The 14,051-nt window shown below is 44.3% G+C and overlaps 1 protein-coding gene across 1 annotated transcript in view; it reads right to left on the bottom strand.

Moving 5' to 3' along the window:
* Window positions 1-14,030, bottom strand: part of LOC144888374 (uncharacterized) — a 66,348-nt gene extending 52,318 nt beyond the window's left edge. Inside the window, exon 1 of the mRNA XM_078766107.1 lies at window positions 13,152-14,030. Within this exon, the coding sequence (XP_078622233.1) occupies window positions 13,152-13,995 (844 nt within the window). The 5' untranslated portion in view covers window positions 13,996-14,030. The remainder of the gene's footprint in view (window positions 1-13,151) is intronic.
* Window positions 14,031-14,051: the final 21 nt, after the last annotated feature.

Here is a 14,051-nt window from a genome sequence, read left to right as displayed (position 1 = left end):
CCCTCAAGACCCAAAAGCCCTTGAAGACACCGAAGACACAAAATACCCCAAAGACCCTGAAGACCCAAATGGCCCTGAAGTCCCAAAACACCATGAAGACTCAAAAGACCCAAAAGACACCAAAATGGTCAAAGATGCCTATCCCTCTGAAAAGACGTGTGGTGAGGCACGCGGAGCTCGCCGAGTCATGCTCGTTGTTGTAATAATATCCTGCTGTAAAGCTTTGATCGGAGTGTGTATGAAAAGGTTTGCTACAGCAATGGTGGTACATGAACCTCTACAAGTAATAGTACGACACACGCTACGTGCTGTGGAAGTGATGATCGAGAATCCAGAGAACCGGGAACCTGTTCCAGGCAACAATCAAGCTGCGATGGGAGCGAATCCCCCTGAATGATCCCTAACGCCCAAACTTGTAATGCCCCCAACTTATATGGAACGACTGTCGAAGATGCTCAATGGCATAGATGTGTATGATACGTCAACCAGAACCTGCACAAGGCTGTGGGCTCACTGTATGTGCGTGAGGCCTTTGCTGGAGAAGGCAAGCAAATGGTGGAAGTTACGATTTCTCAGATACGAGAGGTTTTCATCAAGAAGTTGGCTGAGATCAATTGGATGGACCAGGAAACAAAGAGCAAAGCTCAAGAAAAGGCCGAAGCCATAATGGAATGGATTGATTATGCAGACTACATCCTGCTCGATGATAATCCAAAACTGGACGACGACTTTGCACAAGTTTCTTATGAAGAGGATACTTACTTTGAAAACATTCTGGTGAATAACAAAGCTGCAATGCAGAAAAATCTCGTAAAACTTCGACAACCTGTCGACAAAGAGGCATGGGTTGGGAACACTGCAGAGGTCAACACATTTTATTTGCCCAGTCGCAACCATATAGTGTTCCCAGCTGGAATTCTGCAATGACCTTTTTTCAAAGGGACAACCAAAATCTCTGAACTTCGGCGGCATTGGTATGGTGATTGGGCATGAGGTTAAGCATGGCTTTGACGACACTGGACGTAATTTTGACAAGGAAGGAAACATGTTTAATGAGTGGAGTAATTCAATTCATCGGCGGTGGGCTTCAAGAAGGAATCAAAATGCAGTAGGAGATATGGAAAGTTCATCAGGAGGAGATACCGAACCGAAAATTGCAGAATAAATGCAACGTCCAAATGTACTTCTCGAGGGATATACAGAGACCTATGGCGTGCTTGAAAAGGGACAGGAGGAGGTCGATGTTGATATGCACGAAATTGGGTAATTACCCTTGGTGGATGGAGAGTCTCTTCTCTGGTGGAACTTCCAGGCATTCCAACTCCATGGTTCATTCTTTAATAGAGGATGTGGTGGCACCCCAAAGATCTAGAGGTTGCATTCATCTGCCAGAATTGACAGCCTCACATGGAGCGCTGGTCTGGTTTGACTAAGACCGATGTAAATTAACAATTTCATTGCAGACAGGGATTTGTCCTACAGAACAAGCATAATTGTCCTGCAAGGACAAAATGGACGAATTGTGGAGCAGACATTATTTACTAAGCAGAATAAAAATAATTGTAATCAGAACGAAGATAATAAAACTGAACTTTGAACGTTTAAACTAAATAAATATATTTCCTGCTCGGCAACAGTATATACTAACCAAGCTGTGAGTGCAGGTACAGTAATTGGAGCTAAGGCATATCACAGGCCACGTCGAGAATGTTGTTGCTTGAAGCAAGAGAAAAAGTTGTAAGTCCACTCGTGTGGCACTGCTGCGACGATGTTTATGCTTGAGGCTATGAGAGTTGCAGGTCCAGTTGTCTGAGTGACCCAGCCTGGAATGTTACAGTTGTAAAGAAAGTTTGCAAACCCCACAAGATGTTGTTTTCAAGCTGGCACGCAAACCATGGATTAATGAACATTATCATATGAACTGTGTTTGACATTTGACACACAAAGGGAATAGGGATGATAAAATCTGAGCTGTCCTGAGATGACAATCTGGGCTACGTAACACCTGTCTTGAGTTCTGCATATACAGTCACGTGAAAAAGTAAGTACACCCCATGCAAATTTTAGACTTTTTCAACATATTTCAACATTTCAACATATTTCGAAAAGATCTCGCGAGATCTTGGAGACGGCGGCAGGGATTTTCGAAGCTCCACACGGTCTCCACGTTTTTCGAAGTTAAGTCTGTTCACAATTGTATTTTGTCGAAACTGTATTTATCTTTCGGTGTGTGAAGTTATTGTGTGCAACTTTGGTTGTTTCTCGGTGTTTATCTTTCATAAATTGATCGTCTGTTTGCCGTGTCGCGAGCAAGGCCTTGTACAGTGTGCACTGTACAACCTTGAGGCTTTGTTTTTCTCTCAGTGGTCCGTCGTTTGTGATCCAATAACTTTCGTTCTCTGTATTCCCAGTCTTTTCACCCATAGCCTACTTCCTTGTGTAAATCTCAACTCAAAAAAAAAAAAAAAAAAAAAAAAAAAAAAACATTTCCTTCTCTGTTCTCATTCGTTTATTCATTCTTATTCGTTCGTTCGTTCTTCGACCACGTGTTTCTCCCCCATTTCCCCAGATAGTTTTCACTCATTAACCTTCAATGTTTACACTTTCCCCTCAAGTTATGTATTCCGTCATATTTTATAACACCTTTTTCTTCTTCTTCTTTAAAAGGCTGCTTTCGACTTGCTCACCAAATCAATTCATCCCAAAAAAAATATCCATCTCCTATAGTGCCTTTTTTCTACATTCCCTAAACTCTCCTGCACTCCATCCTCCATCCAGCGTCCTTAAACGTATTTTTAACTCGAAGGTCACAAGAAACTCATTTTGCAATAAATGTTCGTTTCCCATAAATCGTACACTTTCAAAAATCCAATCTCACCCCTCCCCTCCAAATCTTCCCCATAACCCCTCCCCTCCAAATCTTCACCATCACCCCTCCCCTCCAAATCTTCTCCATCACCCATCCCTTTCAAATCTCCCCCCTTGCCCCCTCCCTCCTAAACTACCCCCTCACCCCTCCCCGCCAAGACGCCCCCTCACCCCTCCCCTCCTAGACTCCTGCCTCACCCCTCCCCTCCAAATCTCCCCCATATCCCATCCCTTTCAAATCCCTCCCCTTGTCCCTTCCCTCCCAAACTCCCCCCTCACCCCTCCCCTTCAAATCTCCCCACCCTCATTGCTTCTCAATTTCCCCCCGCTCACTCCCCCTCCTCAAAGCGTCCTCCCCGCTTCTTCCCCCTTCAAACTCTCACCTCCATCTCCCTCAACCTTCTGCCTCGCTCTTCCCCCTCCTCAAATAACACCTCATTGTGGCTCACCCAATCACCATCAAACCTTTTGTCCGCCCCATCCTTCCCTTTCTCCAAGCTATTCTGAAATCTCTGACACACCTTCAACAGCTCTCCCTACCTCTTCCACCTCTTCCACATCTTACCCTACCCCTCCTCCCCCCTGTTCTGTATCTGATGCTCCCCCTTCCTCTTCATTAACGGTATGGACCTCAAACATCCGGGGCCTTCGTTCAAACTTAACTGATCTCTCCATACAGGTTGCTTCTGTCAAACCAGACGTGATCTGCTTAACAGAAACTTTCCTCCTTTATGATGTCTCTGATTCCATAGTATCTCTCCCGGGCTACTCCCTCCTCCGGTATGATAGACCTGAGCCTCGTCCTGGAGGCGGGGTTGCTATCCTTATCAAAAACTCTCTTCCTCACTCGCCCTGCACTGCACTCTCTCCACCTCACCCCCAGGAATACCTCTGGCTACGGCTTCCCCTTCGCTCCCACCTCTTGTTCATATGTGTGTTGTACCGTCCACCAAACAGTGATGACTCCATCTACATCTCGCTGTCTGATGATATGGACCAACTTCTATCTACTCATCCCAACTCTCTCTTCCTCATATGTGGTGATTTCAACTGTCATCATGCCAGTTGGCTGGGTGTGGGTACCTCTCTCACCAGCCATGGCTCCTCAGCAAAGGACTTCTGCGACTCACTGGGACTGACACAATCTGTCAATTTCCCGACCCGGATCTCAGTCAACGGAACATCTTCTCTTCTGGACCTGGTTACGACTAACTTCCCTGAAAATGTCTGCTGCTCTTCTTCTGCTCCGATCGGATCATCTGATCATGTCCTTGTTAAAGTGGACATCTCTCTGACCATCCTCAGGGAGCCTGCTCAGCGTCGACGAGTCTGGCATTTCACTCAGGCCAACTGGCACGTTCTTCAAGCAGCCATCAATCATCTGGACTGGTCTCCCATCTCTACCACCTCTGACATCAACTCATCCTGGGAATTCTTCCAAAAGTAAATTGCTCTCTCTCATGCACAGATTTATCCCATCTCGTCTTCAGTTGTCATACCCTTCCTCCCGTCCATGGTACACGGAATCTTGTGGTGAGGCTGTTGCCCAGAAACAACTTGCCTTCGTCTCCTGGAAAGCAAATCCAACGGAAGGAAATCTCATTTCCTTTCACAAAGCCCGAAACAAGTGTGCGTCCACCCTCAGGAGAGCCAGGAAACAATATCTCTCCATTCTCAAGACCGAACTCTCTTATCTGTCTCCCTCTTCCAAATCCTGGTGGCGTCTGGTCAAATCCGTTTCTGGTGTTTGTTCCCCCTCCATCCCCTCCCTTACCTCAAACGGCTACACAGCTGACTCCGCACGTGAAAAAGCTGAATGCCTCAACTCTGTGTTTGCCTCTAAATCTTGTGTCCCAAACCCATCCCTCTCTGTACCCACCATACCCAGTCGTACCCTGCTGCTCCTGGACTCCGTGTCCTTTCCTCCTGACAAGGTGGAAAAGTTTCTGTCAACCCTCGACTCTGATTCTGCAACTGGACCCGACGGCATCAGCCCACGGGTCCTAAAATCCTGCTCTGCTGCTCTATCTCACCCTCTCTCTGTTCTCTTCACCCTCTCTTTTGCTCAAGGTCAACTGCCATCTGCTTGGAAATCAGCCAACATCACCGCTTTGCACAAAAAAGGTGCAAAAACAGATCCTAGCAACTACAGACCAATCAGCCTTCTCCCAATTATCAGCAAAGTCATGGAATCCATCATTGCTTCTGATATGAAATCTTTCCTCTTCTCCAATGGCTTGATCTCTGATCATCAATTTGGTTTCAGACCAGGTCACTCTACTCTGGACATGCTGCTTCTGCTGTCTCAACAATGGATGGAGGTCCTCAATGCCAAACAGGAAATTAGAGCTGTCTCCCTCGATATATCACGTGCCTTCGACACGGTCTGGCACCCCGCTCTGCTCACCAAACTCTCCTCCTTTGGTATCCATGGAAATCTCCACGCATGGCTGGCGGACTTCCTCTCTAGTCGTCGTCAACGTGTGGCCCTGAATGGGTTTCTCTCATCTCCTCTTCCTGTTCAGGCTGGAGTTCCCCAAGGCAGTGTTCTGGGCCCCGTGCTTTTTCTGGTCTTCATCAATGATCTCTCTGACTCTCTCGAAAATCCTCTCTATCTCTTTGCTGATGACTCCACTCTCTGCCGCTCCATTCCTCTTCCCTCAGATCGGCAGTCTGCTGCCTCCTCACTCTCTGAAGACCTGGACAAAATCACAGACTGGTCAAACAAGTGGAACATGTCTTTCAATCCTGACAAATCTCACACTCTTACTATGTCTCTCCGAAAAGATCGACTGGACAACCCTCCCATCTACTTTCTCAACAATCCTCTCCAAGAAGTTCTGTCGCTCAAGATTTTGGGTCTCACTATCTGCCATGATCTTTCTTGGGAAAACCACATTTCCAAGCTGGCCTCCAAAGCCAGTCGCCGACTGGGCATCCTCCGTCGTGCGAAGTCCTTCCTCGGCACACCAGAGCTCCTCACCACATACAAGGCTTTCATCCGCAGCTCAATGGAATACTGTTCTCCCCTATGGGCCGGTGCTCCTGCCTCACACCTAGCTCGGCTTCACGCTGTTGAAACCAAAGCTTTCAGAATTATTGGAATCTCCCGCGATGAAGCTATCTCTGAGGGCCTTTCACTCACTCACCGCAGGCAGGTAGGTGGTCTTTCTGTCTTCTACCGACTCCTCTCCGGCCTTGCACCCCCAGCTCTCTCTGTGCTCTGTCCCCCAAATATTCCTACAGGTCGCACAAGATCTGCCAGCAACCCTCTGATGGTTAAACTGCCGAAATCTCGGCTCTCCGCTCACCTTCACTCTTTCATTCCTCTTTTCTCCCGCCTCTGGAACAAACTCCCTCACTCCCTTCAATCCCACTCCTCCCTCCAGGTCTTTAAAACAGCTGTTCACCACCATCTCTTATCTTCCCCCATCCAAAACCTTGATCTTTTCTACCGCCGCTAATTCGCCCCAGATCCACCTTGTTTGAAATTCCAACTTCTTTCCTGGAAGTCCTGGCAGTGTCCATATGTTTTATACCTCTCCCACTGCCCCCTTCCCACGCCCCCCCCCCCCCCCCTAAAGCCCTTGCCCTCTCTCAGATCTCTCGATGTCTCCATGTCTCTCGGTCCCTGCTCTCAAATGTTGTGTTTGTGTCCTTCCCCCTCTCTCCCCATCTTGTCTACCGCTCCCTATGTTATATGTTTTATGTGTCGGTTTGTCTTTCTGTGTGATTAATGTTCGCTCTTTCACGAGCCTCGATCTTGTATACAACAAAAAAAAAAAAAAAAAAAAAAAAAAAAAAAAAAAACATACAGCTATTTGATCTTCATTTCAACAATATTGATAGATAAAGGTGATATAATATAACAAATATCATGAAACATTTACATTTTGTAGTCCATTGCATAATTTAAATAAGCATAAATGCAAATTTCGCATGTGGAAAAAGTAAATACACCCTTGGCTCTAATAGGTAGTATTGCCCCATTTGGCAGAAACAACCTCAAGTAGGCGTTTCTTATAACTGTCTACCAGTCTATGACATCGACTGGGAGAAATTTTTGCCCACTCCTCCATGCAGAATTCTTTCAGCTGTGCGATGGTTGAGGGGTTTCTTGCATGCACAGCTTGTTTCAAATCCCCACACAACATCTCGATGAGATTTAGATCCAGGCTTTGACTTGCACATTTCAGAACCCTCCATTTCTTTGTTTTCAGCCATTCGTTGGTGGATTTACTGGTATGTTTAGGGTCATTGTCATGTTGCAAGGTCCACCTTCGGTTGAGCTTCAACTCTCCGACAGATGGCCTCACATTATCGTCAAGCAACCTCTGGTAAAATGAAGAATTCACAGTGGATTCATTGATGGTGAGCTGCCCAGGACCCGATGCAGCAAAGCTGCCCCAAACCCTAATATTTCCACCACCATGCTTTACAGTTGGTATCAGGTTCTTGTGGTCAAATGCTGTCTTTGGTTTTCGCCAAACATGTCTTCTGGTACTGTGGCCAAATAGCTCTACCTTTGACTCATCTGTCCAGAGCACATTGTTCCAGAAGTGCTGGTCTTTGCCTATGTGTTCATTGGCAAACTTTAGTCTTGCCCTGATGCTCTTTCTGGACAGCAAAGGTTTCCTCCTGGCACACCTCCCATGTAGATCAAATTTGTGCAGCCTCTTTCTCATGGTAGACTCGTGCACTTTGACATCAACAGTGGCAAGAGCTACCTGTCGGTCCCGTGATGACATTCTGGGGTTCTTAGAGACTTCTTTCAGCATCTTGCGGTCTGCTCTCGGGCTGAACTTGCTGGGGCGGCCTGGCCTGAACAAGATGGCAGTTGTTTGGAATCTTCTCCACTTGTGGATGATCTTCCGGACAGTCGAATGATTGATATCAAATTGTTTGGAGATCTTTTTAAATCCCTTCCCAGACTCATAGGCATCTATAACCTTTTCTGAAGGCTTCAGAAAGCTCTTTTGATCTCGGCATGGTGACGCCACACACATGAAAATCAAAGAGCGAACCAAACTAAATGGCTGAGGTTTAAATAAGACAGGTTCCTCCAAGATCCTCTCTAACGATGTTCTAATCATTTGCACCTGAGCTGGTGCATCTGCTTCTAATTTTAGGTATTTGAAGTAGTGATAAATGTCTTCTAGCTTGCAGGTCCAGTTGTCTGAGTGTTTGGCCATTCCAGTCGGTATTTGTCCATTCGTAGGGGTGTACTTATTGGCCATTCCCCTACTTATATGTAGGCCCCCCTACTTATATGGAACTGTTGAAGATTCTCAATGGCACAGATGTGTACAATACTTCAACCAGAACCTGCCCAAGGCTGTAGGCTCACTGTACGTGCGTGAGGCCTTTGCTGGAGAAGGCAAGCAAATGGCGGAAGTTACAATTTCTCAGATACGAGAGGTTTTCATCACCAATAAGACTTATATAAGTTTTCATTTCAATACGTTTTCATCATATTTATACACCAATAAGACTGAAGGCCCAAAATAATAGAAAAGTGGTTTACCTTTGGCCTATGTTGACCTTTTGGCCTATGCTGATCTCAAAAATAGTTGTTGGTTGAATTCAGTTAGCTGATATGAAAATCCGATGCAAATTTCAAGTCAATCGGAAAATTGAGGATTTTAGAAATCTGGCCTATGTTGACCTTTTGGCTTCTGTTGACCTCAAAAATAGTTAGGAGTTGAATTCAATGATTAGACATGCAAATCGTCTTCAAATTTTAAGTTAATCGGATGAAAATTGACACTTTTAGACATTTGGCCTATGTTGACCTTTTGGCAGTTGTTGACCTCAACAATAGTTGGTGGTTGGTTTCAGTAAACTGATATGCAAATCCTATTCAGATTTCAAGTCAATCGGATGAAAATTGAGGATTTTTTAATTTTTAAGAAAAGTGGTTGCCATCCGGCCTATGTTGATCTTGTGATTTACGTTGACCTCAAAAATAGTTGTTGGTTGGACTCAGTTTGCTGATATGAAAATCCGATTCAAATTTCAGGTCAAATCGGATAAAAATTGAGGATTTTAGAAATTTGAAAAAAAAAAGTGGTTGATCTTTGGCCTATGTTGACCTTTTGACATGAAAAATATTGCCGCGTGAATACCCTCTTGGTTAAGACCGTGGGATCACGGATAGCCTGAACGTGCTTTAACTCCGAGGCGATGATCAATTGCGGATTTGACTATGCAAGCACGGGCAAAAAGGAGGAAGAAGCAGCGAGCTCTTACCTCATGGCTCGCGCGCACCAGCGTCTTCAACCTGCAAATTAATAACTCAAACGAACGTGGAGGTAAAATGTACAAAAATAAACAGGTTTATGACACAGAACCCGATACAAAGGATATGCGACGGAAGAACTAATTCTAAATTGGGACGTCCCCACACACATTTCAAATACGAGACAAAGGGAGATTGAATAAAATAATTGTCTTGTCGAGTGTTTGTGAATGTGAGCTTATCTCCATCTGGCAGTGTGAGGGATTGTCTGGCTCGAGCACGTCGTCCGACGCAGCTCTGTTTGGCGCAAACTGCCTGGTCTTTGGCACGGAGCGGCCCTTGACGCGCCGGCTCGTCAGCGCTCCAACGCAAGCCTCGCTCGTCGTTCGTACACCAAGGCAAGGAAGAGAATAGACGGCGTTCCTTCTCTCCACCGTTGTCCGAACTGCTTGTTCCTCCACCAGGACCAAAGCAAGAGAAGGCCCAACATGAAGGAACAGTCAGGAGCAAGAGGCCAAGGGAAGAGAAGAGGGGAAAGAGAGAACCAAAATGCCGGCGAGCAAGTCGTTTTGTCACTCGCGGTGTGACAGCCGCTCTCTCCCTCTACCAACCAGTGCCTCGTTTACTTCTCACCTTCTGACATCACCGACGCTTGTCCTTCAATCAGCGACCTGCTTCTAAGTCATCGTTTTGCGCCTTCCGCACTGATTGGCCAAATGTTTGCGTCTTCCGCACTGATTGGCCGAGGTGTCAGTGGTCGGTGGCCAATCAGTGTGCTGTTCCTTTACCTTTCTTACACCCCAATTACGGGGAAGCTTTTTGTCCCTTCCCCGACCAATTACACATTCTCCTGGGCGTGGCTCTCAGCCTGCCTGGCACGATGTTTGTCACCCATGGTGGCATACTGCGTGGCTGCTGCCTGTTGGCTCTTCCAAAGTCATTGTGGCGGTGGGGGAATTATTTAATGTGTAGTGCGCTAATGGGCCTATCTAATGTCTATGCCTATGGGATATATTGCCATAAGGGACACTGGGATGCTCACAGAGGGAACGACACACACGGGAATTTTACCCATAATCCCCGTACTAATTAGCATGCCCCACCCCCTCATAACAGGGATGAAGATACAAGCTTAATCCAACATTCGGGCTACACAGAAATTATAAGTGAGGTTCCCCATCACGACAGCCGGACACCTATGTATGCAGATCTAACTGGATCTAGATATTCCTCTACCCCAAAATCATAACAATATAGAGGATTTTGTCAGACCACGAACTCCACCACTTGGTGAAGTTTCCTGAAGATCTGTTTGAAATTACCTGTAGGCAACTATAAATGATCAGACAGACAAGCAAAAAAAATATGTCACCCACAGGGTGAACCGTATCTTGCCAAAATGTGAAAATTCCGTTTTTTCGTCATGACGTCATCAAATGACGTCATAGCGTCAAACTGTTTACAGATCTGGGAAGCACTCATCAAGGGCATTCATATGAGGTATTACTCGATATGGTACCTACGATTTCAAAATTTGACCTTGGGGTCAATAATTTTCGACCTCCAGCGCTAACCATGAAGGTCAAGGCCGATCGCCACCAAAAACTAATCAGCTGAGCGCCGGACCATATACTAGATTCCCATGAAGTTTGGAGACGATCCGATCAAAGTTACTCAAAAAATTAGTGTTTCGTCGACCTCCATGATTGACCACAAAGTGACCTTGACCTTTGACCTTGACCTTCAAAATTTTGTGTGCTGAAGGGTATCTCTATAGGACTCTGATATGCGAAGTTACAGGAGTTTCCAATAATAACTGTGGTCTACAGAGTGATCTAAACGTGAAAAAAAAATGATTAACCACAAACAAAAAAACAAACATACAAGCTGACTAATACATCTTGCAAAAACTTCGTTTTGGCAAGATAACAAACACACAAACAAACACACAAACCAAAGAGATCAACATACTTGTCTTAAAAAAAAATTTTTTGCCAAGCAACAAACAGACAAACAGATTGAGGTGAAAACATAACCTCCTTCTACCTTCAATGGCAGAGGTAAAGATACCTGTTTTCAGTAACTTGTTCAGGAACTCAAGTTGAAGCTGAGATGAACTAAGAAAGGTCATGTGACATGGCAAAGTTAAATGCACCAACACTAGGAGGAACTGTGCTGTGAGAATGAACTATGTGAGAGAGAACCCATATATGTATTCATTACATATGGTTGAGCAGAACCGCGAGTGCACTATGGCCAGTGGCATGAGCGATCGGTGAAGCAAAACATCCGGTCTATCTATTTGTACACACTAAATCAAGCCATTTAGGAAATGAGACAAAAACGGACAGGATGTAAAACCACATACCAAAGAAAAGGAACGTATTTAGAAGCACACAAGATTCAATAATAAATGGGGCACGTATTTACAAGCACATCAAACAATAACCAAACATCAAGAAAGGCACAAAAGAGCAGATCTTACTCATAGCACTTATTTCCCTCTGAGGCATTCTTACTTATTTATTTATACACAAGACATGGCTCCAACTGAATAATTAAGGAAAAAATAAAGAGAGGAAGTAAAGAGGGTAAAGAGGGAGGGCGGCAATAAAGAATAAAGCAGCAATAAATAAATAAAGTAAAGAGGATAAAGCAGCAATGCCGCATGCTGGAAGATGTTATTTATTTATTTGGCAAGGGGGCTGTGTACTTTGAATGTATCTGTACTTGTTTTTTTAGTTTGTGGAATAATTCTTCCTGCTTGGTCTAGCCGGTGGCCACATCGACTTGAATCTCAACCTTTTAGTCGGGGGAGGGGGTTGTCCCACTTTTCTCTTCTTTGGAAGTCTGTATTTAAAGGTATGCCCTCCATTAACAATGCTTTACCATTGGTGTTGAGAAAAATGTGGGAGCAACCAGCTGTGTGGACTTCCACATTGGGACCTGTGTAACTGAACTGCTCGGCAGCAATCAGTGATGGCATGAAGTGCAGTCATGCCATGATGGTAAATGCTATGCAAGGCTTTCAACTGTTTTGGTGAACAACTCTCGGTTTGATCAGGATTACTTATGGGGATATGGACAACTCCAAACTCTCCACTGACTGATAGATCATTGATGATAATGTGCCATTACATATTCAAAATAACACAGACAACAATTTGTGTTTTGAGGACCTATCTTCTCTTTATTGTGAAACTCTTCACAAATTCAAGTTTGATGAAAAACATAGGCAGGAGTCTTCTTCGGATAAACAATTTTACACAAGGGTGTTCTCCCCATATCACACATGGCAATGAAACGTGGACTACAGCAAAGATTTTTTTCAAAATTGCTGATCAAACTGCAATGGAAACACGCCATCTGAGCATAACCAAATAGGGACAGGCAACTAAATTAGACATAAAACAAAATTCCGAAACGCTGATCATAAAAAAAAAGAGAACAAAAAAAATCGAAAAAGAAAAAAAGCAAAAAGGAAGTTCTCCCAGAATTCAAAATCTCCCCCTCCATTTTCGGTAAACGATAACAATTCATGAACCAGTTTGTGAAAATTCACTCATAACTTTGTTCCAAGGGCTCTTGTTAGAATCCTCACTGAACCTCACTGTACACTGTCAGCCTCCACTGTAGTTTGTTTGTCATGATATTCCCCAGAATGCTTTTGACGTACTCAGTTTGAGTTTTCTTAATCATCCGGATTCCCTGTTGCTCTGGTTATCAGTGGTACAATTTCAGATTTCTTCAATTTCGAAAATCTCTTCTTTTTTTTTTGGTATACTGAATCGAGGCTCGTGAAAGAGCTAACATTTATTTCACAAACAAATCAACCAGACAAACAAAATATACAAAAGAGGGAGCGGAAGCCAAGATGGGGAGAGAAGGGGAAGCACACAACCACAACATTTGAGAGCAGGGAGAAGTGTGGGAGGGAGAGGGCTTGGGGGCTCTTAACCTCATTTTTCATATCTTGGTATTTCAGATGTCTGTTCTCCTGTATGGATATTCCTATGCATTTTTAAACTGCCTTTTCGAAAAAAACCTTCATCACACATCGAGCATTTGTGCGGTCGCTCTCCTGTATGGACCCTCAAATGTAATTTCAAATTGTCTTTTCGAGAGAAAGCTTTATCACATATCGAGCATTTGTAAGGTTGCTCTCCTGTATGGACCCTCAAATGTAATTTCAAATTGTCTTTTCGAGAGAAAGCTTTATCACATATCGAGCATTTGTAAGGTTGCTCTCCTGTATGCATCCTCGTATGTAATTTCAAATGGTCTTTTCGAGAGAAACCTTTATCACATATCGAGCATTTGTAAGGTTGCTCTCCTGTGTGGATCTTCATATGCCTTTTCAAATGATTTTTATGAGAGAAAGCTTTATCACATATCGAGCATTTGTAAGGTCGCTTTCCTGTATGGATCCTCATATGTGATTTCAAATCGCCTTTTTGAGAGAAGTCTTTATCACATATCGAGCATTTGTGGGGTCGCTCTCCTTTATGGATCTTCATATGCCTTTTCAAATCGCCTTTTTGAGAGAAGTCTTTATCACATATCGAGCAATTGTAAGGTCGCTCTCCTGTATGGATCCTCATATGTGATTTCAAATCGCTTTTTTGAGAGAAACCTTTGTCACATATCGAGCATTTGTCAGGTCGCTCTCCTGTATGGATCTTCATATGCATTTTTAAACTGCCTTTTCGAGAGAAACCTTTATCACATATCAGGCATTTGTGAGGTCGCTCTCCTGTATGGAGCTTCATATGCATTTTTAAACTGCCTTTTCGAGAGAAACCTTTATCACATATCGAGCACTTGTGGGGACGTCTTCCAGTGTGGATCCTCATGTGTATTTTGACGTTACTTGTTGAGGCAAAATCCATTCTGCCCACATTACACTTATAACGTATTCGTCTTTCTGGAGCCTTTTTGTATTTGT

This window comes from Myxine glutinosa, chromosome 1 (assembly GCF_964187855.1).
Source record: "Myxine glutinosa chromosome 1, kmMyxGlut1.1, whole genome shotgun sequence".
Taxonomy (NCBI): Eukaryota; Metazoa; Chordata; class Myxini; order Myxiniformes; family Myxinidae; genus Myxine; species Myxine glutinosa.
The sequence above is the reverse complement of the archived record's forward strand: the minus strand, read 5'-3'. Positions and strand labels throughout refer to the sequence as shown.